This window comes from Scyliorhinus torazame, chromosome 7 (genome assembly GCF_047496885.1).
Source record: "Scyliorhinus torazame isolate Kashiwa2021f chromosome 7, sScyTor2.1, whole genome shotgun sequence".
Lineage (NCBI taxonomy): Eukaryota > Metazoa > Chordata > Chondrichthyes > Carcharhiniformes > Scyliorhinidae > Scyliorhinus > Scyliorhinus torazame.
This window is the reverse complement of record NC_092713.1, coordinates 13,152,323-13,177,995: the sequence shown is the minus strand read 5'-3', so window position 1 is coordinate 13,177,995 and position 25,673 is coordinate 13,152,323. Positions and strand designations below refer to the sequence as shown.

Sequence of the window (25,673 nt, the reverse complement as noted above, 5' to 3'; positions counted from 1 at the left end):
GCCAGTGGAAACAACCTGCCTGCATCTATCCAACTATTCCCTTCATAATTTTATATGTTTCTATAAGATCCCCCTCATCTTTCTAAATTCCAACGAGTAATGTCCCAGTCTACTCAACCTCTCCTCGTAATCCAACCCCTTCAGCTCTGGGATTAACCTAGTGAATCTCCTCTGCACACCCTCCAGTGCCAGTATGTCCTTTCTCAAGTAAGGAGACCAAAACTGAACACAATACTCCAGGTGTGGCCTCACTAACACCGTATACAATTGCAGCACAACCTCCCTAGTCTTGAACTCCATCCCTCTAGCAATGAAGGACAAAATTCCATTTGCCTTCTTAATCACCTGTTGCACCTGTAAACCAACTTTTTGCGACTCATGCACTAGCACACCCAGGTCTCTCTGCACAGCAGCATGTTTTAATATTTTATCATTTAAATAATAATCCGTTTTGCTGTTATTCCTACCAAAATGGATAACCTCACATTTGTCAACATTGTATTCCATCTGCCAGACCCTAGCCCATTCACTTAGCCTATCCAAATCCCTCTGCAGACTTCCAGTATCCTCTGCACTTTTTGCTTTACCACTCATCTTAGTGTCGTCTGCAAACCTGGACACATTGCCCTTGGTCCACAACTCAAATCATCTATGTAAATTGTGAACAATTGTGGGCCCAACACTGATCCCTGGGGGACACCACTAGCTACTGATTGCCAACCAGAGAAACACCCATTAATCCCCACTCTTTGCTTTCTATTAATTAACCAATCCTCTATCCATGCTACTACTTTCCCCTTAATGCCATGCATCTTTATCTTATGCAGCAACCTTTTGTGTGGCACCTTGTCAACGGCTTTCTGGAAATCCAGATATACCACATCCATTGGCTCCCCGTTATCTACCGCACTGGTAATGTCCTCAAAAAATTAGTTCGGCACGACCTGCCCTTTATGAACCCATGCTGCGTCTGCCCAACGGGACAATTTCCATCCAGAAACAGAGTTAACATTTTCAAGTCTGTCTGACTCTTTTTCAGAGCTGAAGAGGGATAGAAACGTAATGAATTATAACAGTTGGAGAAAAAGGGCAGCGCGGTGACCCAGTGGTTAGCCTTCATTCATTGCAGGGTGTGGTAGTACCAGGTATTGTGGTACCTAAGAGGCTGATGACCATTGGTTAAACCCAGGAGTTTACCATTGGCTGTTGTTACGTAGCTCCGCCCTGACAGGCGGAGTATAAGAAACGGTGCCGTCCCAGCAGCCTTCACTTTCTGTACCAAAGCTGCTGGGGAAAGAGTTCTAGCAGATTAAAGCCTTCAGTTATGAAATCACTTCGTCTTGAGTGTAATTGATCGTGCATCAATTTAATCGACTAGACTTAAGTTGGAAGGATGGATCTCCGAATCAAACCGGAGTGCCTACAACTCAGCCCCACGCGGAGAACTCGGCTGCAATATTTAAACACTGGCTGGCGTGCTTTGAAGGCTACCTCGAGATGGCCGGAGGCACCCCCTCAGAAGGACAGAAAATGCACCCCCTGCGCTCAAGGGTCAGCCCTGGGATCTACCCCCTTATCGAGGAGGCGGGAGGACTATGATGCCGCGATCGAACTGCTAAAAGGACATTATATCCGCCCTGTAACTCAGGTCTAGGTACGTCACCTGCTTGCAACTAGACGACAAAGCCCCGGGGAATCGTTGGAGGATTTCTACCAGGCGCTACTGGTGCTGGGCCGAAACTGTGGCTGCCCGCAAGTTTCGGGGAGCGAGCACACGGAACTTTTAATCAGGGTTGCTTTCGTAGCAGGTATGAACTCCTCAGATATCTGCCGAGACTCCTAGAAAAGGACACCCTGGGACTTAGAGAGACACGGCCCTGGCAAGAGTCCACGGGCATAGCCTACCAAAACAACGCAGTCCTATGCGCCCGACCGCACGGCGGCCCCCCTGGGCTGCGTGGCACCCCGCAGCGGCAGCCCCACAGACCTTCCCCTGACCCCGCAGGCCTGCGCTACGAGACGGCCCGCTAAACGCTACCAGGCCCCGCTGATTCTTCTGCGGGCAGGCGAATCAAGCCCTGCCCACGCTGTCCGGCCCGCACCACCACCTGCAAAGGGTGCGGCAAGAAGGGCCACTTTGTGGGGGTCTGCCAGGCCCACGCCGTGGCCGCGGTCTCCAGCGACTCCGGACCACCGCGGCAACCCCCCCCTTCAGGCCCTGACCGGCCAGCGCTCACCGCCACCCCCCCGCGGTCTCCAGCGACTCCGGACCGCCACGGCAACCCCCCTTCAGGCCCCGAGCCGGCCAGCGCTCACCGCCACCCCCCCTATCCCGCACCGTGGCCGTGGTCTCCAGCGACTCCGGACCGCCGCGGCAACCCCCCCTTCAGCCACGACCGGCCAGCGCTCACCACCACCCCAGTATCCTCGGGCCACGTGCGACCACGGGCATGGCCATCTTGCCCCCCGGACACCACGCTGGACGGGTGGGCGCCGCCATTTTGTCCATCCCATCGCCATCTTGTCCATCCCCGGCCACCATGTGCGACCCATGGGTGACGCCATCTTGATGGGGCCCAGGCCCCCAGCACGGCTGACTACACGCTGCCCGATCAGAACTCGCAACTGCTTCATCTGGCCTCCGTGACACTGGACTAAAGTCGACCCCGGACACTTGCAACAGCAACAACGACGATCTTTATCAACGGCGACGAGACGTCTTGCCTGATTGACTCTGGGAGCACGGAAGCTTTGTTCACCTCGACACGGTAAGGCGCTGTTCCCTTGTTACCCACCCTGTAAACCAAAGGATCTCCCTGGCCTCCGGGTCACACGCGTGGAGATAAAGGGGTTCTGCCTAGCGAACCTCACTGTCCAAGGCAGGAGAATCGACAATTTCCACCTGTATGTCCTGCCGCACCTCTGCGCGACTACCCTCCTCCGGATCCTCGCTCCCAACCTGGCTAGCGACACCCGGACCCATCCTGCTTCGGAAGCACGGCGGGGAGCACAAGTCGGACCCGTTGGTTGAGAGGGTCCACCTGCTGCACGCTAACCCCCAGTACGCTACGTGGCGTTCCCTGATGGCCGGCAAGATACAGTCTCCCTTTGGGACCTGGCGCCCGCCGGAACCCCCACGCGCACCCGAACCATTACCCCCACCCCACCCACCCCCACAGCACCTCACTGGAGATCAGTACTCTCGCCGCTCCTGCCTAGGACCACCCACTCACTGACGCCCCCTACAGGGCCCCCCCCCCCCGCCCCCCCCCCCCCCCCCCCCCCCCCCCCCCCGTGTCAACCTTTTGCCCAACAGCGCCACCTAGGGGTGACGAAGCTGCCAGGGAGGCCGAAACCACGCTCCCGGAGTCGCAACCACCAGGACCCCCACCAGAATCACCACCGAAGCCCAGACACTCCAGAAGGACGACCAGGGCCACCCAATCGACTGATTGCTTCACTGTGACTTTAACTATGAACGAACATTTTGTAAATGTCCTCGACAGCACGGCACCTCCATACCTGATCATACCATGTTAAAGGCGACTGCCGCCACTGGCCACCACCCCCGCCAGACTCTTTTTTTAACAGGGGGTGAATGTGGTAGTACCAACAATTGCGGTACCTAAGAGGCTGATGACCATTGGTTAAACCCAGGAGTTTACCATTGGCTGTTGTTACGTAGCTCTGCCCTGACAGGCGGAGTATAAGAAACGGTGCCGTCCAGCAGCCTTCACTTTCTGTACCGAAGCTGCTGGGGAACAAGTTCTAGTAGATTCAGTTATGAAATCACTTCGTCTTGAGTGTAATTGATCGCGCATCACAGGGTACTGCAAATTAAATTTTCATGCAGCCACTGATCCGTTGGCCCGCATTTCCTTCATCTTTTTTAGCCTTTCGTATAAATGCTTATTTCACAACACATAGAAATGCCAACATGACACTAGGGTTTAGAGGAATACAATTCAAAACCTGAGGCCATTACTTAAAACCTTATCAATCTCTACTAAAAGCAAAAATAAAAATACAAGAAATACTCAGTCAGTCAAGCAGCAGCTGAGGAAAAACACTGAGTTAACATCTTAATTAACACATTTATTGTACAGAGCCTTGATTTGGCCAGGCATCGATTACTGTATATTCCCGACCTGTCTAATACAGGTAGGGAATATACAGTGAATGTTCGAACCCTCAAGAGTATTGACAGTCAGAGAGATCTAGGTGTACAGGTCCACAGGTCACTGAAAGGGGCAACACAGGTGGAGAAGGTAAGTCAGGAAGGCATACTGGCATGCTTGCCCTCATTGGCCGAGGCATTGAGTATAAGAATTGGCAAGTCATGTTGCAGCTGTATAGAACCTTAGTTAGGCCACACTTGGAGTATAGTGTTCAATTCTGGTCGCCACAGTACCAGAAGGATGTGGAGGCTTTAGAGAGGGTGCACAAGACATTTACCAGGATGTTGACTGGTATGGAGGGCATTAGCTATGAGGAGCGGTTGAATAACTCAGTTTGATCTCACTGGCACGACGGAGGTTGAGGGGTGACCTGATAGAGGTCCTCAAAATTATGAGGGGCACAGACAGAGTGGATAGTCAGAGACTTTTCCCTGGGGTAGAGGGGTCAATTACTAGGGGGCATAGGTTAAGGTGCGAGGGGCAAGATTTAGAGGATTGGTACGAGCAAGTTTTTTACACACAGGGGGTAGTGGGTGCCTGGAACTCGCTACAGAGGAGGTGGTGGAAGCAGGGACGATAGTGACGTTTAAGGGGCGTCTTGACAAATACATGAATAGGATGGGAATAGAGGGATATGGACCCAGGAAGTGTGGAAGATTTTAGTTCAGACGGCAGCATGGTCGGCGCAGGACTGGAGGGCTGAAGGGGCCCTGTTCCTGTGCTGTACTTTTCTTTGTTCTTTGAACACAGCTGTACCTGCTCACCACAAAAACTGAAGTAGGCTCACTGGAAAAAAGCACACAAATAGATGTACAGCCATCAGGAAAGACTGGACAGGCTAAGGCCCCAGAGGTGTCTCCAAGGATGTGCAGGTTAGGTGGATCGGCCACGCTGAATTGCCCCTTAGAGTCCAAAGACGTGCCGGTTAGTTGGGGTTTAGGGATGGGGCGGGGGAGTGGGCCTACGTCGGGTGCTCTTTCAAAGGGCCAGCGCAGACTCACTTGGCCGAATAGCCTCCTTCTGCCACTGCAGGAATTCTATAGATTCTTTGGAGAAGTGAAGGCTGCAAAGTGACCCAGTAGAAATGTTTAGAATTATGATTGGACTCGATAAGGTACAAACGGAAGCTGGAATGTCTTTCCCTGCTCTCACTGGTTGCTCCACAGTGGCTGAGCTAAGCCACTCAAATGCTCATTGACTTCAGTGGGACAGGAAGATGCTGACAGGAGGGGTCAGGAAATCCTGACCGATGTTTCTATATGTGGGAAATGTTTAAATTCGGAGCTATCAATATAAAATAGTCACTAATGAATCCAATCAGGATCTCAAGGACAAACACCTTTACCCAGATGGTGGTTAATGTGAATAACATAGATGCAATCAAGGAGGCTGGATGAGGAGGAATTACAGCAGCAGGAGGCTTACAACGACTAGTCAGAGTACAGGAGGGAGATAGAGAACCTAGTGGAGTGGTGTAGCGACAACAAATCTCTCCCTCAATGCCAGCAAACTAAAGAGCTGGTCATTGACTTCCATAAGCAAAGTACTGTACACACACCCCTGTCAGCATCAACGGGGCCGAGGCGGAGATAGTTGACAGCTTCAAATTCCTCGGGGTGCACATCATTAAAAATCTGTCCTGGTCCACCCACGTTGACGCTACCTACCAAGAAAGCACAACAGCGCCTATACCTCCTCAGGAAACTAAGGAAATTCGGCATGTCCACATTGACTCTTACCAACTTTTACAGATGCACCATAGAAAGCATCCTCTCGGGCTGCATCACAGCCTGGTATGGCAACTGCTCGGCCCAGGACCGCAAGAAACTTCAGAGAGTCGTGAACACCGCCCAGTCCATCACACAAACCTGCCTCCCATCCATTAGCTATGAGGAGCGGTTGAATAAACTCAGTTTGTTCTCACTGGAACGAAGGAGGTTGAGGGGAGACCTGATAGAGGTATACAAAATTATGAGGGGCATAGACAGAGTGGATAGTCAGAGGCTTTTCCCCAGGGTAGAGGGGTCAATTACTAGGGGGCATAGGTTTAAGGTGAGAGGGGCAAGGTTTAGAGTAGATGTACGAGGCAAGTTTTTTACGCAGAGGGTAGTGGGTGCCTGGAACTCGCTACCGGAGGAGGTGTGGAAGCAGGGACGGTAGTGACATTTAAGGGGCATCTTGACAAATACATGAATAGGATGGGAATAGAAGGATACGGACCCAGGAAGTGTAGAAGATTGTAGTTTAGTCGGGCAGCATGGTCGGCACGGGCTTGGAGGGCCGAAGGGCCTGTTCCTGTGCTGTACATTTCTTTGTTCTTTGTTGTTCTTTGACTCCATCTACACCTCACGCTGCCTGGGGAAAGCGGGCAGCATAATCAAAGATCCCTCCCACCCGGCTTACTCACTCTTCCAACTTCTCCATCGGGCAGGAGATACAGAAGTCTGAAAACACGCACGAACAGACACAAAAACAGCTTCTTCCCACTGTCACCAGACTGCTAAATGACCCTCTTATGGACTGATTTCATGAACACTACACCCTGTATGCTTCATCCGATGCCAGTGCTTATGTAATTACATTGTATATGTTGTGTTGCCCTATTATGTATTTTCTTTTATTCCTTTTCTTCTCATGTACTTAATGATCTGTTGAGCTGCTCGCAGAAAAATACTTTTCACTGTACCTCGGTACACGTGACAATAAACAAATCCAATCCAACAAATCCAAATGGACTAGTTAGTGACAGACAGCATGGTTTTGTACGGGGAAGGTCATGTCTCAGCAACTGAATTGAGTTTTTGAAGAGGTGAAATGAAAATTTGATGAGGGAAGGGGCTGTGGATGCAGTTTATATGGACTTTAGTAAAGCGTTTGACAAGGTCCCATATGGCAGACTGGTACAAAAACTAAAATCACATAGGATTTGGGTGGGCTGGGCTTGATAGATACAGAACTGGGTTGGTTATAGAACAGTACGAAGTCTTACAAACCAGGTTAAAGTCCAACAGGTTTGTTTCGATGTCACTAGCTTTCGGAGCACTGCTCTTCTCAGGTGAAGGAAGGAGCAGCGCTCGAAAGCTAGTGACATCGAAACAACCCTGTTGGACTTTAACCTGGTGTTGTAAGACTTCGTACTGTGCTCACCCCAGTCCAACACTGGCATCTCCACATCTTGGTTATAGAAGGCAGAGAGTGGAGGTGGAAGGGTGTTTTTTCTGAATGAAGATCTGTAGCTAGTGGTGTTCCACAGGGATCAGTGCTGGACCTCTGTTGTTTGTAGTATATATCTGGAGGAAAATGTGGGTGGTCTGATTAGTACGTTTGCGGATGACATGAAGATTGCCGGAGTTGCTGATAGTGCCGAGGATTGTCAGAGGAAACAACAGGATATAGATAGTTTGGAGACTTGGCACAGAGATGGCAGAGGGTGTTTAATTCAGGCAAATGTGAGGTGATGTATTTTGGAGGATCAAATCTAGGTATAAATTATACATGTAAATGACAGAATCCTTAGGGAGCATTAACAGCCAGAGAAATTTGGGTGTGCAGGTCCATTAAAAGCGGCAACACAGGTGGCCAAGGTGATAAGAAAGCATATGGCATGCTTGCATTCATCAGCCGGGGCACTGAGTACAAGAATTGGGAAATAATGTTGCAGCGACATAAAATCTTGGTTAGGCCGCATTTGGAGTATTGCGTGCGGTTCTGGTCACCACATTATCAGAAGGACGTGGAAGCTTTGGGGAGAGTGGCAGGATGTTGCCTGGTCTCGAGGGTGATGGTTATGAGGAGAGGTTGAATAAACTATGATTGTTTTCACTGGAAAGACGGAGGCTGAGGGGAGACCTGATGGAGGTCTACCAAATTATGAGAGGCATAAACAGGGTGGACAGTCAGAGGCTTTTTCCAAGGGTGGAAGTGGCAGTTACAAGGGGGCACAGGTTCAAGGTGAGAGGGGGAAAGTTTAAGGGAGATGTGTGAGGTATGTTTTTCACACAGACAGTGGTGGGTGCCTGGAACTTGCTGCCAGAGTATGTGGTGGAAGCAGCACATTAGCAACATTTAAGAAGCATCTGGGTGGGTCGATGAATAGGGAGGAAATAGAGAGATACGGAGTGAGTAAGGGCAGAAGGTTTTTTTTATAGTTAGGGGCATCATGGGCGGCACAGGCTTGGAGGGCCGTAGGGCTGTTCCTGTGCTGTACTTTTCTTTGTTACAATCATAGAATTTACAGTGTGAAAGAGGCTATTCCAGCCATTGAGTCTACAATGGGAACCGGGAATCGAACATGGGACCCCTGGAGTTGTGAAGCAACTGGTGCGAACCACTGTGCTATCATGCTGCCCATCTGTTCCTTGTTCTTTGTAAAGGTCTAGCTAAATCTTCATTTCCTACTATCGACTTGGCATCAGCACTGTTTGGCAAAATGCTGTGAGACTATCTGCTCTGCGATCAATGCTATATAAACATTTGTTATTCTTTCTTTATGCTACACCAGCAACGATAGCACAGCACAACTTATTGAACAGAAACAAGCGAGCAGTTTGGATCAAAAAAAAAATGTTGTTGGCAAGAAGGCAATTTATGGATGGCATCAATATGGAAGTATGGGAAACTGATGCTCCTGGGTCGGAATATTCTCGTGCATTTCTGAGCTGGTTAAGGAAGCCACAACAAATCTTCCATCGTGAAATCCCAGGTTCTCAGGTAAAAGAGCTGTTACGTTTAAACGGGGAGAAGCAATTTAGTTTCTCACTGATAATAATGATGTGGAGATTCCGGTGTTGGACTGGGGTGAGTACAGCAAGAAGTCTTACAACACCAGGTTAAAGTCCAACAGGTTTATTTGGAATCATTAGCTTTCGGAGCGTAGCTCCTTCATCAGGTGAGTGAAGAGGTAGGTTACACAAACACAGCCTCTACAGACAAAGCCAATGATGCAAGATGATACTTTGAATGCAGGTCTTTGCAGGTAATTAAGTCTTTACAGGGCCAGGCGGTGCAACTGGAGAGAGGGATAATCACAGGTTAAAGAGGTGTGGATTGTCGCAAGCCAGGACAGTTGTAGGATTTCGCAAGCCCAGGCCAATGGTGGGGGTGAAATGATTATAATGAAACATGGACAGTTTTATGGACACGTAAATTGAAAACACTTCTGCTTGTGGTTTGTAAGTGTGCGTCGCCTTGTTACAAATCTGCTCAGATCTGATATTTTAGCTTGAATCAGCTTAAGCTGGATGTTTAGCTGGCCTGGTGATGCAGCCCTCATCACTCAGTATTGAAGCTGAGTTACAATTGAGATGGCGTGGCTTAAACTGTAATTTTCATACAAGTATAAGAAAGGTGCTATGCAGCCCATCCTGTCTGTGTCTGCTCTTTGAGAAGCGGAACCATTTCAACCCATCCTCGTTTTCCCAATTGCCTTACAATGTTTACGTATGTTCACAGATTTATTCCCTGTTGAGAGTTTATTGTTGAACCTGCTTCCACCATCCTTTCACAGAGAATATCCCAGGGCAAAACAAGACACTGCATTAAAAAATAAATCTCCCCCCCCCACCCCCCCCTGTACTTTGAAGGACCACTGTAACAAACATTTTAAAACTCATTAAATTAAAATAATGTTACCAGGACTGATGACACACTCCAGCCCATGAGATCCCCACCGGCCATGGAGGAAATAAGTAATTTCCTCAAGTGAACCAGAAAGAGGCGGTAAGTGTCCGCTCCAGGAGCTGGGGTGGGATTCTCCGACCCCGCCCCCCGCCGGGTCGGAGAATCGCCGGGGGTTGGGGGCACCGCATGAATCCCCGCTCCGACGCTGGCTGCCGAATTCTCCGGCGCCGTTTTTTGAGCGGGGGCGGGGATCACGTCGCGTCGGTCAGGGGCCGTTGGCAGTGCCCCCCCCCCCCCCCGGCGATTCTCTGGGTCCCGATGGGCCGAGCGGCCGCCTGTTTTCGGCCGGTCCCGCCGGCGTGAAATGGACAAGGTCCATCCCGGGGGGGGCCTGGCTCTGAGGGCGGCCTGCGGAGTCCTCGGGGGGACGCGGGGGCATCTGGCCCCGGGTGGGCTGGGGTGGTGGGGGGCCACGGTGGCCTGGCCTGTGATCGGGGCCCACCGATTCTGCGCGTGGGCCCTGTGCCATGCGGGCACTCTTTTCCTCCGTGCCGGCCTGTGTAACGCTCTGCGATGGCCGGCACGGAGAAGAAACCCCTTGCGCATGCGCAGGGATCACGCCAGCAGTTCTGCGCATGCGGCAGAACATGCTGGTGCTCCCGCGCATGTGCCAACTCGCGCTGGCGGAGGCCCTTCAGCGCCAGTTGGCGCGGCGCCAACCACTCCAGCACCGGCCTAGCCCCCGGAAGTGCGGAGGATTCCGCACCTACCGGGCGGCCCGACTTCGGAGTGATTCACGCCACTCTTTGGCGCCAGTACGGCCTGCCCTGCTGGTTGTAGGAGAATCCCGGCCCTGGACTCTACTCCTGAAAGACATGCTTGTAGGTCATTTGGACATTCTGAATTCTCCCTCACTGTATCCGAACGGGTGCCGAAATGTGGCGACTCACGCCTTTTCACAGTAACATCTTGATGTGGAGCTTTGGAGAGGGTGCAGAGGAGGTTTGCCAGCACGTTGCCTGGTCTGGAGGGTGTTAGCTATGGCAGAGGCTGAATAGACTCGGACTGTTTTCATTAGAAAATGAGGGGTGACCTGATAGAGGTCTACAAGATTATGAGGGTCTTGGATAGAGTGGATGGGCAGGTGCTCTTTCCCAGGATGGAGGGGTCAGTCACCAGGGGCATAAGTTTACGGTCCGTGGGGCAAAGTTTAGAGGAGATATGCGAGGCAGGTTTTTACACAGAGGGTGGTGAGTGTCTGGAACACGTTGCCAGGGGAGGTTGTGGAAACAGATACATTAACGGCGTTCAAAAGGCATCTCGACAAACACATGGGATAGGATGGGTGTGGAGGGATACGGCACAAGGAAATGCTGAGGGTTTTGGCAAAGGTTGGTGTCATGACAGGTACAGGCTTGGAGGGTCGAAGGGCCTGTTCCTGTGCTGTATTGTTCATTGTTCTTTGCAGTGTTAATGTAAGCCTACTTGTGACAATAATAAATATTATTATTATACTCTAGTTACCAGGACAGCTAGACAATAGTTGTAACATGAGTTACAGTCTTTGAGGGCCTGTAGACATCCCTCTATCTCTAGTAGAGACAATTGGGGTATATAGCTTGTGGGGGCACCATTCCACATCTGGCATAATGGAGATTGGTCCCATGTCTACCTTCGTTGGAATGGGTATGGACACAGCTGGATCATTCTGAATCACCTTAAGCCGGGGTTCTTTGGTCATCGGCCACCTACCACTGACAAATCTTTCTCTTCATTGGCTCCAACAAAACATTTTATAATTTAGAACAGGAACATTTCATTTCTGTATCCTCTGACAATCCTCAACACGGTAGCATAGTGGTTAGCACAATTGCTTCACAGCGCCATGGTCCCAGGTTCGATTCCCCGCTGGGTCACTGTCTGTGCGGAGTCTGCACGTTCTCCCCGTGTGTGTGCGTGGGTTTCCTCCGGTTTCCTCCCACGGTCCAAAGATGTGCAGGTGGATTGGCCATGCTAAATTGCCCTTTGTGTCCAAAATTGCCCTTAGTGTTGGGTGGGTTTACTGGGTTATGGGGATAGGGTGGGGGTGGGGGCTTGGGTAGGGTGCTCTTTCCAAGAGCCGGTGCAGACTCGATGGGCCGAATGGCCTCCTTCTGCACTGTAAATTCTATGTTTCTATGATTAAAATTAAAAACATCCACTTTATTATTATGGAATGATGATGCAAGGAGACATTTGAGTTCTATATCAAAGAATTTTGAAACTCAATACTCAAATTCTTGAATGGAGCCGCACTTCCATCTCATGGTTAACATTGGGAATGTGTGAGCCATATCCATGCTGGTCCACGCTAAGTCTAATCCCAGATAAGATATTGTAGGATACAATTTATCTTTAGTGTTATTGTGTCAGTTGGCTGGACCATGCAATTGCTACCAGGGAGCTCTGTTTAGGCCTACCAATGTGGGTGTTGGGTGTTAATTATTTTGCAGCCAGTTGGGAGAAGGAGGAAATCCAACACCAATCTTTTACTTAACACTAGATTTATTTTCAGAATGCAACCTGCAACTTTCCTAACCAACACCTAATGTCCCCACTGTCTCTCTTGTTAAGAACCCCTTGTTAAATGCGAGGGTATCACAAAACCCAGGAGAGTAACTTGGAACCTTAGTTCTTTGCGATGTATATTGTCAGTTTGGTATAATGCGAGGAAAGATCATGCAAACTCGTGAGGAACAGTCCAGTCTTTTTGTAATCAACCATAAAATCATTAAAAGGGCGGCACGGCAGCACAGTGGTTAGTGCTTAACTTCACAGCTCCAGGGTTCCAGGTTCAAATTCCGGCATTGGGCCACTGTGTGCGGAGTCCGGCACGTTCTCCCCGTGTCTGCGTGGGTTTCCTCCGGGTGCTCCGGTTTCCTCCCACACTCCAAAGGTGTGCAGGTTAGGTGGATTGAACCGTGATAAATTGCCCCTTCGTGTCCAAAATGTTGGGTGGGGTTACTGGGTTATGAGGATAGGGGTCGGGGTGTGGGCACGGTCGGATACTCTTTCTAAGGGTCAGTGGAATCTCGATGGGCCGAACAGCTTGCTCCTGCTCTGGAGAAATTCTATGATTCTATAATAAAATAATATTTATTAACTTAAAATAAATACAGAAGACTACAATACAGCCACACACACACACACACACGCACGCATACACACACATGCATACACACACATACACACACACATAAACACACACACCACACGCACACACCACATGCATACACACACACACACACACACATGCACACACACGCATGCACACACACACACACACTGGGTGGGATGCTCTGGCCACCACGCAATCTGTTTCTTGACGGTGGCCCGCTATTGGTCAGTGTCAGGATCTTCTTGTCCCACTGCCGCCAATGGGATTTTCCATCAAATCACCCCTGTGCCATGGGTGTGCCGTCAGTGGGAACAGAAAATCCTGCTGGTGTGAACAACCACAAAAATCCCACCCTGTATCCTCATGAAGTTAACCCCATTCCGTCTATTTGAATTCTGAGGAATGTCCCTTGTCCCAAACGACGTTCCACTCAGTGTAACTCTGTGAGTTAAAACCAGTAAAACGTCGGTGTCGTAACGGAGAATCCAGCCCATTATCTTTCTAACCCCCTGGGGCCAGGCTGATAACATATTGGTGTGCTTTTCACAGTGACTTCATTGCAGTGTTAATGTAAGCCTACTTGTGACAATAAAGATTATTATTATTATAAACTGCATTCATATCTCTCCACTTTGGACTCACCTCTTCGCAGTTTGAACACCTATTCCTATGGGCCATTGTTCACCCTCGCCAGCCCCCCCCCCCCCCCCCCCCCCCCCCCCCCGGCCGTCCCCCCTGTCACTTAGGTAAACACCTTTTTCTGTTTTTCTGCTGGTAAGCTAATTTGGATATCAAAAAAGCCTCACAACAGCTGCACAATTTTGTTTTATTCGTTCATGGGGCGTGGGAGTCGCAGGCTGTGCCAGCATGAAATGAAAAATGAAAATCGCTTATTGTCACAAGTAGGCTTCAATGAAGTTACTGTGAAAAGCCCCTAGTCGCCACATTCCGGCGCCTGTGCGGGGAGGCTGGTACGGGAATTGAACTGTGCTGCTGGCCTGCCTTGGTCTGCTTTAAAAGCCAGCGATTTAGCCCAGTGTGCTAAACCAGCCCCTAGAAGGGCATTTAAGAGTTGCCCTATTAGGTATTTTCTTGCCCTATTATGTATTTTCTTTTATTTCCTATTCTTTTCATGCACTGAATGATCTCTTGAGCTGCTCGCAGAAAAATACTTTTCACTGTACCTCGGTACACGTGACAATAAACAAACCAATCAAATCAAACCACATTGCTGAGGGTCTGGAGGACACATGTAGGCCAGACCAGGTAAGGACAACAGATTTCCTTCCCTAAAGGACATTAGTGAACCAGAGTGGGTTTTTACGACAATCGACAATGGTTTCCTGGTCATCATTAGACTTTTAATTCCAGATTGTTTATTGAATTCAAACTTCACTATCTACAGCGACGGGATTCGTACCCGGGTACCCAGGGCGTTACTCTGGGTCTCTGAATAACTATTTCAGTGATGAAACCACAACGCCGCAATCTCCCCAATTATCAATTCCATTCTTCACTTTGATCCAAATCTTATATCTTTTAATCTTTGTTTTACTAAATTCTTCAATGTCCCTTATCTATGAAGAATATGACATCCTTCTGCGCAAACCAAAAACAAAACTTTAAAGGCCAAACTCAAATTAAATTATAATAATTTAAAACCTTTTTAAAAAAATCTTTATTGTTGTCACATGTAGGCTTATATTAACACTGCAGTGAAGTTACTGTGAAAATCCCCTAGTCGCCACATTCCGGCGCCTGTTCGGGTGCACAGAAGGAGAATTCAGAATGTCCAAATTTCTTAACAGAGGCGAAAGGGCTGAGGGGAAGGTGCTGAGGGGAGGGGGCTGAGGGAGGGTGCTGAGGGGAGGGTGCTGAGGGGAGGGTGCTGAGGGGAGGGTGCTGAGGGGAAGGTGCTGAGGGGAGGGTGCTGAGGGGAGGGGGCTGAGGGGAGGGGGCTGAGGGAGGGTGCTGAGGGGAAGGTGCTGAGGGGAGGGTGCTGAGGGGAGGGTGCTGAGGGGAGGGTGCTGAGGGGAGGGTGCTGAGGGGAGGGTGCTGAGGGGAAGGTGCTGAGGGAAGGTGCTGAGGGGAGGGGGCTGAGGGGAGGGTGCTGAGGGGAAGTGTGCTGAGGGGAGGGTGCTGAGGGGAGGGTGCTGAGGGAGGGTGCTGAGGGGAGGGTGCTGAGGGAAGGTGCTGAGGGGAAGGTGCTGAGGGGAGGGGGCTGAGGGGAGGGTGCTGAGGGGAAGGTGCTGAGGGGAGGGTGCTGAGGGGAGGGTGCTGAGGGAGAGGTGCTGAGGGGAGGGTGCTGAGGGGAGGGTGCTGAGGGGAGGGTGCTGAGGGGGGCAGGGCTGAGGGGAGGGTGCTGAGGGGAGGGTGCTGAGGGGAGGGTGCTGAGGGAGGGTGCTGAGGGGAGGGTGCTGAGGGGAGGGGGCTGAGGGGAGAGGGCTGAGGGGAGGGTGCTGAGGGGAGGGTGCTGAGGGGAGGGTGCTGAGGGGGCAGGGCTGAGGGGGCAGGGCTGAGGGGGGAGGGCTGAGGGGGCAGGGCTGAGGGGAAAGGCCTGAGGGGTTGAGGGCTGAGGGGAGGGTGCTGAGGGGAGGGTGCTGAGGGGAGGGTGCTGAGGGGGCAGGGCTGAGGGGGCAGGGCTGAGGGGGAGGGCTGAGGGGGCAGGGCTGAGGGGAGGGCTGAGGGGGCAGGGCTGAGGGGAAAGAACAAAGAACAAAGAACAAAGAAATGTACAGCACAGGAACAGGCCCTTCGGCCCTCCAAGCCCGTGCCGACCATACTGCCCGACTAAACTACTATCTTCTACACTTCCTGGGTCCGTATCCTTCTATTCCCATCCTATTCATATATTTGTCAAGATGCCCCTTAATCCCTATCGTCCCTGCCTCCACTACCTCCTCCGGTAGTGAGTTCCAGGCACCCACTACCCTCTGCGTAAAAAACTTGCCTCGTACATCTACTCTAAACTTTGCCCCTCTCACCTTAAACCTATGCCCCCTAGTAATTGACCCCTCTACCCTGGGGAAAAGCCTCTGACTATCCACTCTGTCTATGCCCCTCATAATTTTGTATACCTCTATCAGGTCGCCCCTCAACCTCCTTCGTTCCAGTGAGAACAAACCGAGTTTATTCAATCGCTCCTCATAGCTTATGCCCTCCATACCAGGCAACATTCTGGTAAATCTCTTCTGCACCCTCTCTAAAGCCTCCACATCCTTCTGGTAGTGTGGCGACCAGAATTGAACACTATACTCCAAGTGTGGCCTAAGGGGTTGAGGGCTGAGGGGAAGGGGGCCAGACAGGGGGGGGGATCTCACTTGGTGGCGCGTCCCCGACCTCGGCATGGGCAATCTCCCGGTCCTCGGGTACACCGGCTCTGTCCAGTGCCCTCTGCTCGTGCACGGTGAGGGGCCGCAAGTCAGGTTCACCCCCTCCGGTTCGGGCACGCTCTCGCTGGTTATGGCCGCTCTTTTCCTTGGGGGGGGGGAGGAATAACAGCATCGTTAGGCGGTCCGCTGCATGCAGTTGGGTCTATGTTGGCATGGATGCACAGGGCACAGGGCCAACGCGGCTTGTATGGGTGGCTGAAGCCATGTGCCTCATGACTGCGGGTGTACCATCCCCCTGGGGAGAGGGTGGGTGTCACACATGTGGGGGGTAGGGGGGTTGGTGCCATGGGCACACTGTTGGTTACTCACCCTGGCTGCCCTCAGTAGGTCATGGAGCTTTTTGCGGCACTGCTCGCCAGTCCTGGGTGTCACCGCAGTGGCACTCACGGCCGCGCCCACCTCCCTCCACAGATGCCGGGCAATGTTGGCTTGCACCCTCCGGCCGGGTCCGGGGTACAAACGTCCTCTCCTCTCCTCGAGAGCCTCCAGCAGCGTCTCCAGGTCATGGTGTGTGAACCTGGGCGCTGCTCGGCGTGGCGCCATGGCGCCCTGTCGGCGGCCTGTGCGCTCGCGACACCTGCTGTGTGCCGCGGCACCGTGTCATTTACGTGGCGCCGGGTCTCCGAGGCCACTCCTAGGCTGCGCCCATGCTTCCTGCCACGCTCCTGCTAGTCCCCTTGAAGGCCAGAGAATGCCGTCTCGGAACGGGTGCCGGCAGCGAGGTAAAATGCGCCCGTTTTCTCACCGGCGCCCACACTCTGTTGCCGGAGCAGAGAATCACGGCAAATAGGTCTGAGGATTGGGAACAGTTTAGAATTCAGCGAAGAAGGACGAAGGGATTGATTAAGAAGGGGAAAGTACAGTACGAAAGGAAGCTTGCAGGGAACATAAAGACTGACACTAAGAGTTTCTACAGATATGTGAAGAGAAAGAGATTGGTAAAGAGAAATGTAGGCCCCCTACAGACAGAAACAGGGGAATACATAATAAGGGACAAAGAAATGGCTGAGCAATTGAATACATACTTTGGTTCTGTCTTCACAAAAGAGGACACAGATCAGATACCAGAAATGTTGGAGACTGAAAGGTTTAGTGAGAGGGAAGAACTGAGGGAGATCAACATTAGTAGAGAAATGGTGCTGGGAAAACTGATGGGATTGAAGGCGGATAAATCTCCAGGGCCTGAGAATCTGCATCCCAGAGTGCTTAAGGAGGTGGCTCTGGAAATAGTGGATGTATTGGTGGTCACCTTCCGGGATTCTATAGACTCTGGATCTGTCCCTGCAGGTTGGAGGGTAGCTCACGACACACCGATATTCAAAAAGGGAGGTAGAGAGAAAGCAGGGAATTATAGACCAGTAAGCCTAACATCGGTTGTGGGGAAAATGCTTGAATCCATTATCAAGGACTTTATAGCGGAACGTTTAGAAAGCAGCGGCAGGATCAGTCAGAGTCAGCACAGATTTATGAAGGGAAAATCATGCTTGACAAATCTGTTGAAATTCTTTGAAGAGGTAACCAGTACAGTCGATAAGGGGGAGCCAGTCGATGTGGTATTTTTGGACTTTCAGAAGGCGTTTGACAAAGTCCCGCATATGGGGCGGGATTCTCCGACCCCCCGGCCCCTAAAGGTGCAGAGAATTCCGCACCGTTGGGGTGGCCCGACGCTGGCGCGGTTCCCGCCACTCCATCCCGCCGGGACCCCGCCCCGCCGGGTAGGGGAGAATCCCACCCCAGAGATTATTGTGCAAAATTAAAGCGCATGGGATTGGGGGAAATGTATTGAGGTGGATGGAAAACTGATTGGCAGAGAGGAAACAAAGAGTAGGGATTAATGGGTCCTTTTCAAATTGGCAGGCAGTAACTAGTGGGGTACCACAGGGATCGGTGCTGGGACGTCAGCTATTCACAATATATACTAATGATTTGGATGAGGGAATAAAATGTAACATCTCAAAGTTTGCAGATGATACCAAATTAGGTGGGAGGGTGAATTGTGACGAGGATGCAGGGATCCTACAGCATGATCTGGACAGGTTGTGCGAGTGGGTAAACCAATGGCAGATGCAGTAAAGTTTGGATAAGTGTGAGGTTATTCATTTTGGAAGCAAAAACAGGAAGGCAGATTACTACCTGAATGGTTGTAAATTGGGAGAGGGGAGTGTGCAATGGGACCTGGGTGTCCTTGTGCACCAGTCGCTGAAGGTAAGCATGCAGGTGCAGCAGGTGGTAAAGAAGGCAAATGGTAAGTTGGCCTTCATAGCGAGAGGGTTTGAGTGCAGGAATAGGGATGTGTTGCTGCAATTGTACAGGGTGTTGGTGAGGCCACACCTGGAGTATTGCGTGCAGTTCTGATCTCCTTCTATGAGGAAGGATGTTCTTGCTCTCGAGGGAGTGCAGCGAAGGTTTACCAGACTGATTCCAGGGATGGCGGGACTGTCATATGAGGAGAGACTGACTAGGTTGGGATTGTTCTCGCTGGAGTTCAGAAGAATGAGGGGGGATCTCATAGAGACTTATAAAATTCTAACAGGACTAGACAGGGTAGATGCAGGGAAGATGTTCCCAATGGTGGGTGTGTCCAGAACCAGGGGTCACAGTCTGAGGATTCAGGGCAAACCATTTCGGACAGAGATAAGGAGAAATTTCTTCACCCAAAGAGTGGTGAGCCTGTGGAATTCATTATCACAGGAAGTAGTTGATGCTAAAACATTGAATGTATTCAAGAGGCGGCTGGATATAGCACTTGGGGAGAATGGGATCAAAGGCTATGGGGAGAAAGCAGGATTAGGCTATTTAGTTGGATGATCAGCCATGATCGTGATGAATGGCGGAGCAGGCTTGAAGGGCCTAAAGGCCTCCTCCTGCTCCTATCTTCTATGTATCTATGAGCCTTGGTGAGTTGCTCCAGTGCATCATGTAGATGGTACACACAACTGCCAAAATGCATCAGTGTTGGAGGGAGTGAATGCTTATGGTGGCAGTTGGGGTGCCAATCCTGGACTGTGTTGAGCTTTTTGAGTGTTGTTGGAGCTGCACTGATCCAGGCAAGTGCAGAATATTTCAGCGCACTTCTGACTTGTACCTTGTGGACGGCCTTCGCGGAGTCAAGAGATAGGTTACTCACAACAGAAACCTCAGCATCTGACCAGCACTTGTATCCGTCAATATTTCTGAAGCTCTCACATTGTAAAAGATGAAATCAACAACTTCTTCTCATTACTCTTAGGTCACATTTAACGTGCCTTGGTCTCCAGATTGCATTGTTGGCCGGTGCTATGATTATGCAGCGATTGCAAATTCCTGTGACTTTTTGTTTGTGATGTCCTATGACATACATCGTCGAAAGTTGGGCAACTGCTTCGCTAGGCCAAATGCTCCCTACAACCAGACAATATCAGGTATGTTCAAATTTAACCTTCTGGTTCAGGGTCTATCTGCCCAATGTAAATATTAATCTAAGACTGTCATTAATTTTACCATTTAGGTCTCTCCGCTTATATCAATCTGGGTATTGATTCCAGAAAGCTTGTCATGGGAGTTCCGTGGTATGGTTATGACTATACTTGCCTGCACTTATTGGAGGTATGGAGAACCATCTATTTTGAATTTTGCAAAAAAATGGGGGTGGTCAATTTATCTGAAACGTCCAATTAGGACATCTAAATGTAGTTTGGAAGAGCCCAGAGTCGCTATCTCTGTTAGTTGGTTTGTAATTCAACAATCTTCTACTTTTGAAATGTGAGTATCTTTTCTATGACAGAGCGAGGTAAGGGTTGACCACAAGGCAGTCAAGAAGGACTAGGCAGGAAGCACGGGAGCCCCTGAGCACATCTCACCCTCCTCACAGTATTCATTTCTGAATATTGATGAAAGTGATGGTTCATATGTGGAGTATAGGCAAAGCCCAGTTGAAGGCGCCATGGCCAACTCAGCTACACAGGGTAGAAAGGAGAAAGTTTGGAGAAGCAATCGTGATAGCAATAGTAAGTGGAGTGGACAGGTGTTTCTGTGACCACATACAAAAATCCAAAATTCCTCCCTGGTGCCAGGTTCGAGGACATCACTGAGCACTTGCAGAGCAGCCTGGAGGAGGAGGGCGAATAGCTCGCAGTGGTGGCCTATATCGGGACAATAACTCAAGCGGATTGTTGATGGGGTCCTGCAGGCAGAGTTTAGAGAGCTAGAAAGGAAACTGGCAAGCAGTCCTTCAACGTAATCTTTGGATTACTTCCCATACCATAAAGAAAGTATAGCAACAGGATAGAGCAGATAACTGGGTGGCTGGAAGGATGATGCAGGAAGATTTTAGACTTCTGGGTCGGGATGGACTCACAATGAAGCACACTGTGCCTCAGTACCGCCGGCCACCCTGTACCATACTGGAATACTCAGTCAGCTGGAGTGTAGAGTGTAGAGCACATCGACATAGCCAGTTAGGGCTGATTCCTCCCCGTATTTGCTGCTGATAGGCTCAAACTAGTCCGAAGGATATCCATTGACCAATACTCTCTCTGCTCCCTATTATTCAACCAATTTGACCATTGCCCTCCGCTTCCGCTTCCTCCCGCCAACTAATGGGTGGGGCCAAAGTACAATTGAAAATGAAATGAAATGAATGAAAATCACTTATTGTCACAAGTAGGCTTCAATTAAGTTACTGTGAAAAGCCCCTAGTCGCCACATTCCGGCACCTGTTCGGGGAGGCTGTTACGGGAATTGAACCGTGCTGCTGGCCTGCCTTGGTCTGCTTTTAAAGCTAGCGATTTAGCCCTGTGCTAAACAGCCCCTGACAATTGAACGTCATGAGGTGTAAGATAGCATTACTGTGCATGTATGTGAATGCACAGTGTATTGTAAATACAATTGATAAGCTGTAGACGCACACAGTCATGTGAAAATATGACATTGTGGCTAAAATGGAGGCCTGGTTCAAAGAAGGACAGGACTGGGTGCTAAATATTTTGGTGTACAAGGTGTTCAGCAAATATTGGGAAAGAAAGTAAGGAGGAAAGGAACATTATTGATGGAGTGGCACAGTGGCGCAGTTGTTAGTACTGCTGCTTCACAACTCCAGGGACCTGGGTTAGATTCCTGCCTTGGGTGACTGTGTAGAGTTTGCACTTTCTCCCCGTGTCTGCATGGGTTTCCTCCGGGTGCTCCGGTTTCCTCCCACAGACCAGAGATGTGCGGGTTAGGTGAATTGGCCATGTTAAATTGCCCTTGGTATCCAAAGATGTGCAGGTTAGATGGGGTTCCATGGATAGGGCAGGAGGGTGGGCCAAGGTAGTGTGCTCTTTCACGGGATTGATGCAGACATAATTGGGCAAAAGGCATTGTAGGAAATCTATGTTAAGATCTTTAATTGTCCATATCGCCCTTTAAATGTGGAGATCAGTCATTGTATTCCTGCTTTTTTGAAGTTACCAAAGTTTTGCAAATGTTGTGTTTACTCTCTCTTCGTTCTTCTCAGCCTGGGAGATGTGAATTGGAAACCTTTCATTTTCGCAAACCCACTTGTAACTTTCGAGCTAGCCGTTGGATCCCATACAAAGCGATCATGAGGCACCTGCCCAAATCAATTAGTGGCAGATATTGGGATGACGATCACAAAGCTCCATATTATATCTACATGGTAAGACTTTCAATCAAATCACAGTAGAATGTGCAATCTAACACTCATAGAATTCAATCATTGCAGTGTTTAATAAATCAGTCTGCTCTGTGTACCAGGTTCAGTAATGTTTAGAAAGCCCATTTTGGAGAGGAGTGTCTAGTTGCAGAATTGACAAGGAAATGTGAGTTGGCATACAATGAACCAAAACCAGTTTTTAAAAACATTCTGTATAACTGATCGCGGACATTGTAGAAGGTGCCACCTTTTAAACCAAAGCCTCTACTGCCCTCTCAGATAGAGGTCAAAGTATGTCTGGCACTAACTTGAAGAAGAAATGGGCAGTTCTGCCCAATTTCCTGGCCAATATTTATTCCTCAACCAACATCATTTAAACAGATTTTCTGGTCATTATTGCTTGCTGTTCGTGGGAGCTTGCTATGCACAAATTGGCTGCTGTGCTTTCTACATTGGTACAATGGCTACACTTAAAAATCTGGCAAATCCTTGATTTGTAAATGTTTATAATTATTTTCCAAATCTCACCATGCTCTCGCCCAACCCTCTCTCTATAACCTTTTGTACGGTAGCATAGTGGTTAGCATTGTTGCTTCACAGCGCCAGGGTCCCAGGTTCAATTCTCAGCTCAGGTCCCTGCCTGTGCGGAGTCTGCATGTTCTCCCCGTGTCTGTGTGGGTTTCCTCCGGGTGCTCCGGTTTCCTCCCACACGTCCCGCAAGACGTGCTTGTTAGGTGAATTAGGCATTCTGAATTCTCCCAGTGTACCCGAACAGGCGCCGGATTGTGGAGACTAGGGGCTTGTCACAGTAATTTCATTGCAGTGTTAATGTAAACCTACTTGTGACACTAATAAAGAGTATTATTATTAAACCACGTCACAGATTACTACAGTACAAATAAGATTGCAATATTTTTTATAATCTGCTGCACCTGAGGTTTGGAAGAAAGTATACTTCCTTTCCCCAGTTCAGCTGCCATCATTCTTTACTACAAGTGTCAGTTCAATGCATTTTAAATAGTGCCAAAGGTGTTCAGCATTGTCCTTGACAATGCGCAGTGACCAAAATATAATCCCTACCTGTGTAACCCTCTTTGCTTTTGTTACAGGTTAATAATACGCACCATGAGGTTTGGTATGATGATCCAGAAAGCATTTCAATAAAGTCATCTATCTTGAAGAAATTAAAACTTCGTGGCATAGGTGTGTGGATTGGAAATTTCCTAAACTATAGTACAAATCCTGAAGCAGCAAGGCAGACTGGAGACATGTGGGAAGCTTTGAGAGTTAATTGAGGAAAATGTCCGACTTGAACTATTTTATTTTCATATAATGCGATTCTTCAATTTTACAAATAAGCACACCAAAATGTGACATAGCTTCCATTCTTAAAAAATAACATATATCTAAGGAACAGCTTTAACATTTAATCTTATCAATGAATTTCTCGTCAATTAAAGCAAGTTTACGAGTATAAATTTCATTGCAAGATTAAGTCACTTCAGGAAAACCTGCAGCAACTTTCATTGTGTTTAGTGACAGTTTAAGTTAAAGCTTTATGCCATGAAATGTTTACAATTCAGGGAACAGTCTAGCTTTCCCATTGGGTTATTATCCGATTCCAGATGCACATGTGTGCTGGCTGATTTGCCCACATCTTAATATTTGATAACCTTTTTTTAATCACAGAATCACAGAATTGTTACGACATAGAAGGAGGCTATTTGGCCCATCATGTCTCCAAACAAACATCGTCATTCCCCTGCCTTTTCCCTGAACCCCTGCACATTGTTTTTATTCCAATAATCATCTCATGCCCCCTTGAATGCGTAATTGAACCTGCCTCCACCACATTCCAAACCCCAACCATTCAATTGTGTGAAAAGGTTTTTTCTCGCACCATGTTTGCCTCATTTGCAAATCACCTTAAATATGTGCCCTCGCGTTCTTGATCCTTTTGTAAGGAGGAACAGTTTCTCCCTGTCTACTCTGTCCAGCCCCCTTTATGATTTTGAACATCTCTATCAAATCTCCTCTTCCCTCCAAGGAGAACTGTCCCAACCTCTCCAATCTATCCTCATAACTGAAAATTCTTACCCCTGGAACTATTCTTGTAAACCTCTTCGGCACTCTCTCCAAAGTGAGTGCATCCTTCCCAAAGTGTGGCGCCCAGAACTGCACACAATATTCCAGCTGAGGTCTAACTAGTGTCTTGTGTAAGTTCATTATAACCTCCTTGCTCTTGTATTCTGTGCCCTTATAAATAAAGCTCAGAATGCTATATGCTTCCCCTTATTTTGTATTGCCTCTCCATTTTCTTCCTACCAAAATGCAACACCTCCCACTTCACCACACTGAACTTGATCTGCCACCTCTCTGCCCATGTCACCAACTTGTCTATGTCTTTTTGAAGTTCTACACAGTCCTCTTCAATGTTTACAATATATCCAAGTTTTGTATCATCTGCAAGCGTTGAAGCTGTTCCTTTCACATCAAGATCTAGATCATAAATGCATGTCATGATTTTATTGTCCTGCTGGTTATAATTTTGAATTTGGACAAACATAACTTATCAGTCTCCTCCAACGAAGGATGTGAAATTGGCTTATTTCTTAATTGTAATAATGCAAAACATTGCAACTATTTGAATTTGAAATCCTCCTGAGTGTTTTACATTTGCTTATTCCGGAAAGGCAATTTGTATCTGAATACAAATAATTGTTTCGCAAAATAAAATGTTGTTTTCAAACGATGTGTTTTGGTTGTGTTGTGCAAGAAAGTGAGGGTGGAATAGAAGGTGCAAAATAAACCAATAATGTGATTCTGATTAACACACGTGGATCTAAGCTTGGTACATATGTCTTTAGTGAATCACCTTCTCTCCTCATTGCCAATAGAACCTCAGAAATCTAAGCTAAGAGGGAGGCCATTTGACCCATCTGGTCCATGTTGACCCAAAGACACCCAGATGCCCTTTCTAATCCCATCTTCTTGCACATGGCCCATAGCTCTGTCGCTTCCAGCATTTAAGGTGCAGTTCCAGGAATGTTTTCAAAGAGTTTAGAGATCTGCCTGCCACTTGGACCGCTTGTTCCCTTGTAGGTTCCGTTACATACTGTTCTAGGAAACTATCGCAGATACATTCAATAAACCTCTCCTCAAGGCTGCCTTGTCCGACCTGGTTAAACCAATCGACATGTAGATTAAATTCCCCATGATAACTGCTTTACCATTTCTACATGCATCAGTTATTTCTTTGTTTATTGCCTGCCCCACCATAATGTTACTATTTGGTGGCCTATAGACTATTCCTATCAGTGATTTTCGCCTTACTATTCCTGATTTCCATCCAAATGGATTCAACCTTAACCTCCATAGCACCGATGTCATCCCTTACCATTGCCCAGATGTCATCCTTAAATAACAGAGCTACACCACTTCCCTTACCATCCACTCTGTCCTTCCGAATAGTTTGATACCCTTGGATATTTAACTCCCAGTCGTGACCATCCTTTAACCATGTTTCAGTCATGGCCACAAAATCATAGTCATTCACCATCAACTTGAAGTAAGAGAGCAGTTAACAAAACTGCTCAGTCTTTCACAAGTTCCCCGCTTTTCGCGGAGAATTAGATCAATATTTATACATTATCTTTATCAAGATTATGTGACAACAGTATGGTCAGGAGTTTGAT

At 48.8% G+C, this 25,673-nt stretch overlaps 1 protein-coding gene across 1 annotated transcript in view; it reads left to right on the top strand.

Annotated features, from left to right (window-relative positions):
* The window catches only part of LOC140427250 (di-N-acetylchitobiase-like), a 32,641-nt gene extending 7,911 nt beyond the window's left edge, over positions 1-24,730 (top strand). The window contains exons 3-7 of the mRNA XM_072512849.1: positions 8,680-8,888; positions 19,576-19,747; positions 19,834-19,931; positions 21,820-21,981; positions 23,088-24,730. Coding sequence (XP_072368950.1) covers positions 8,680-8,888; positions 19,576-19,747; positions 19,834-19,931; positions 21,820-21,981; positions 23,088-23,273 — 827 coding nt within the window. The 3' untranslated portion in view covers positions 23,274-24,730. The remainder of the gene's footprint in view (positions 1-8,679; positions 8,889-19,575; positions 19,748-19,833; positions 19,932-21,819; positions 21,982-23,087) is intronic.
* The last annotated feature ends 943 nt before the right edge of the window (positions 24,731-25,673 follow it).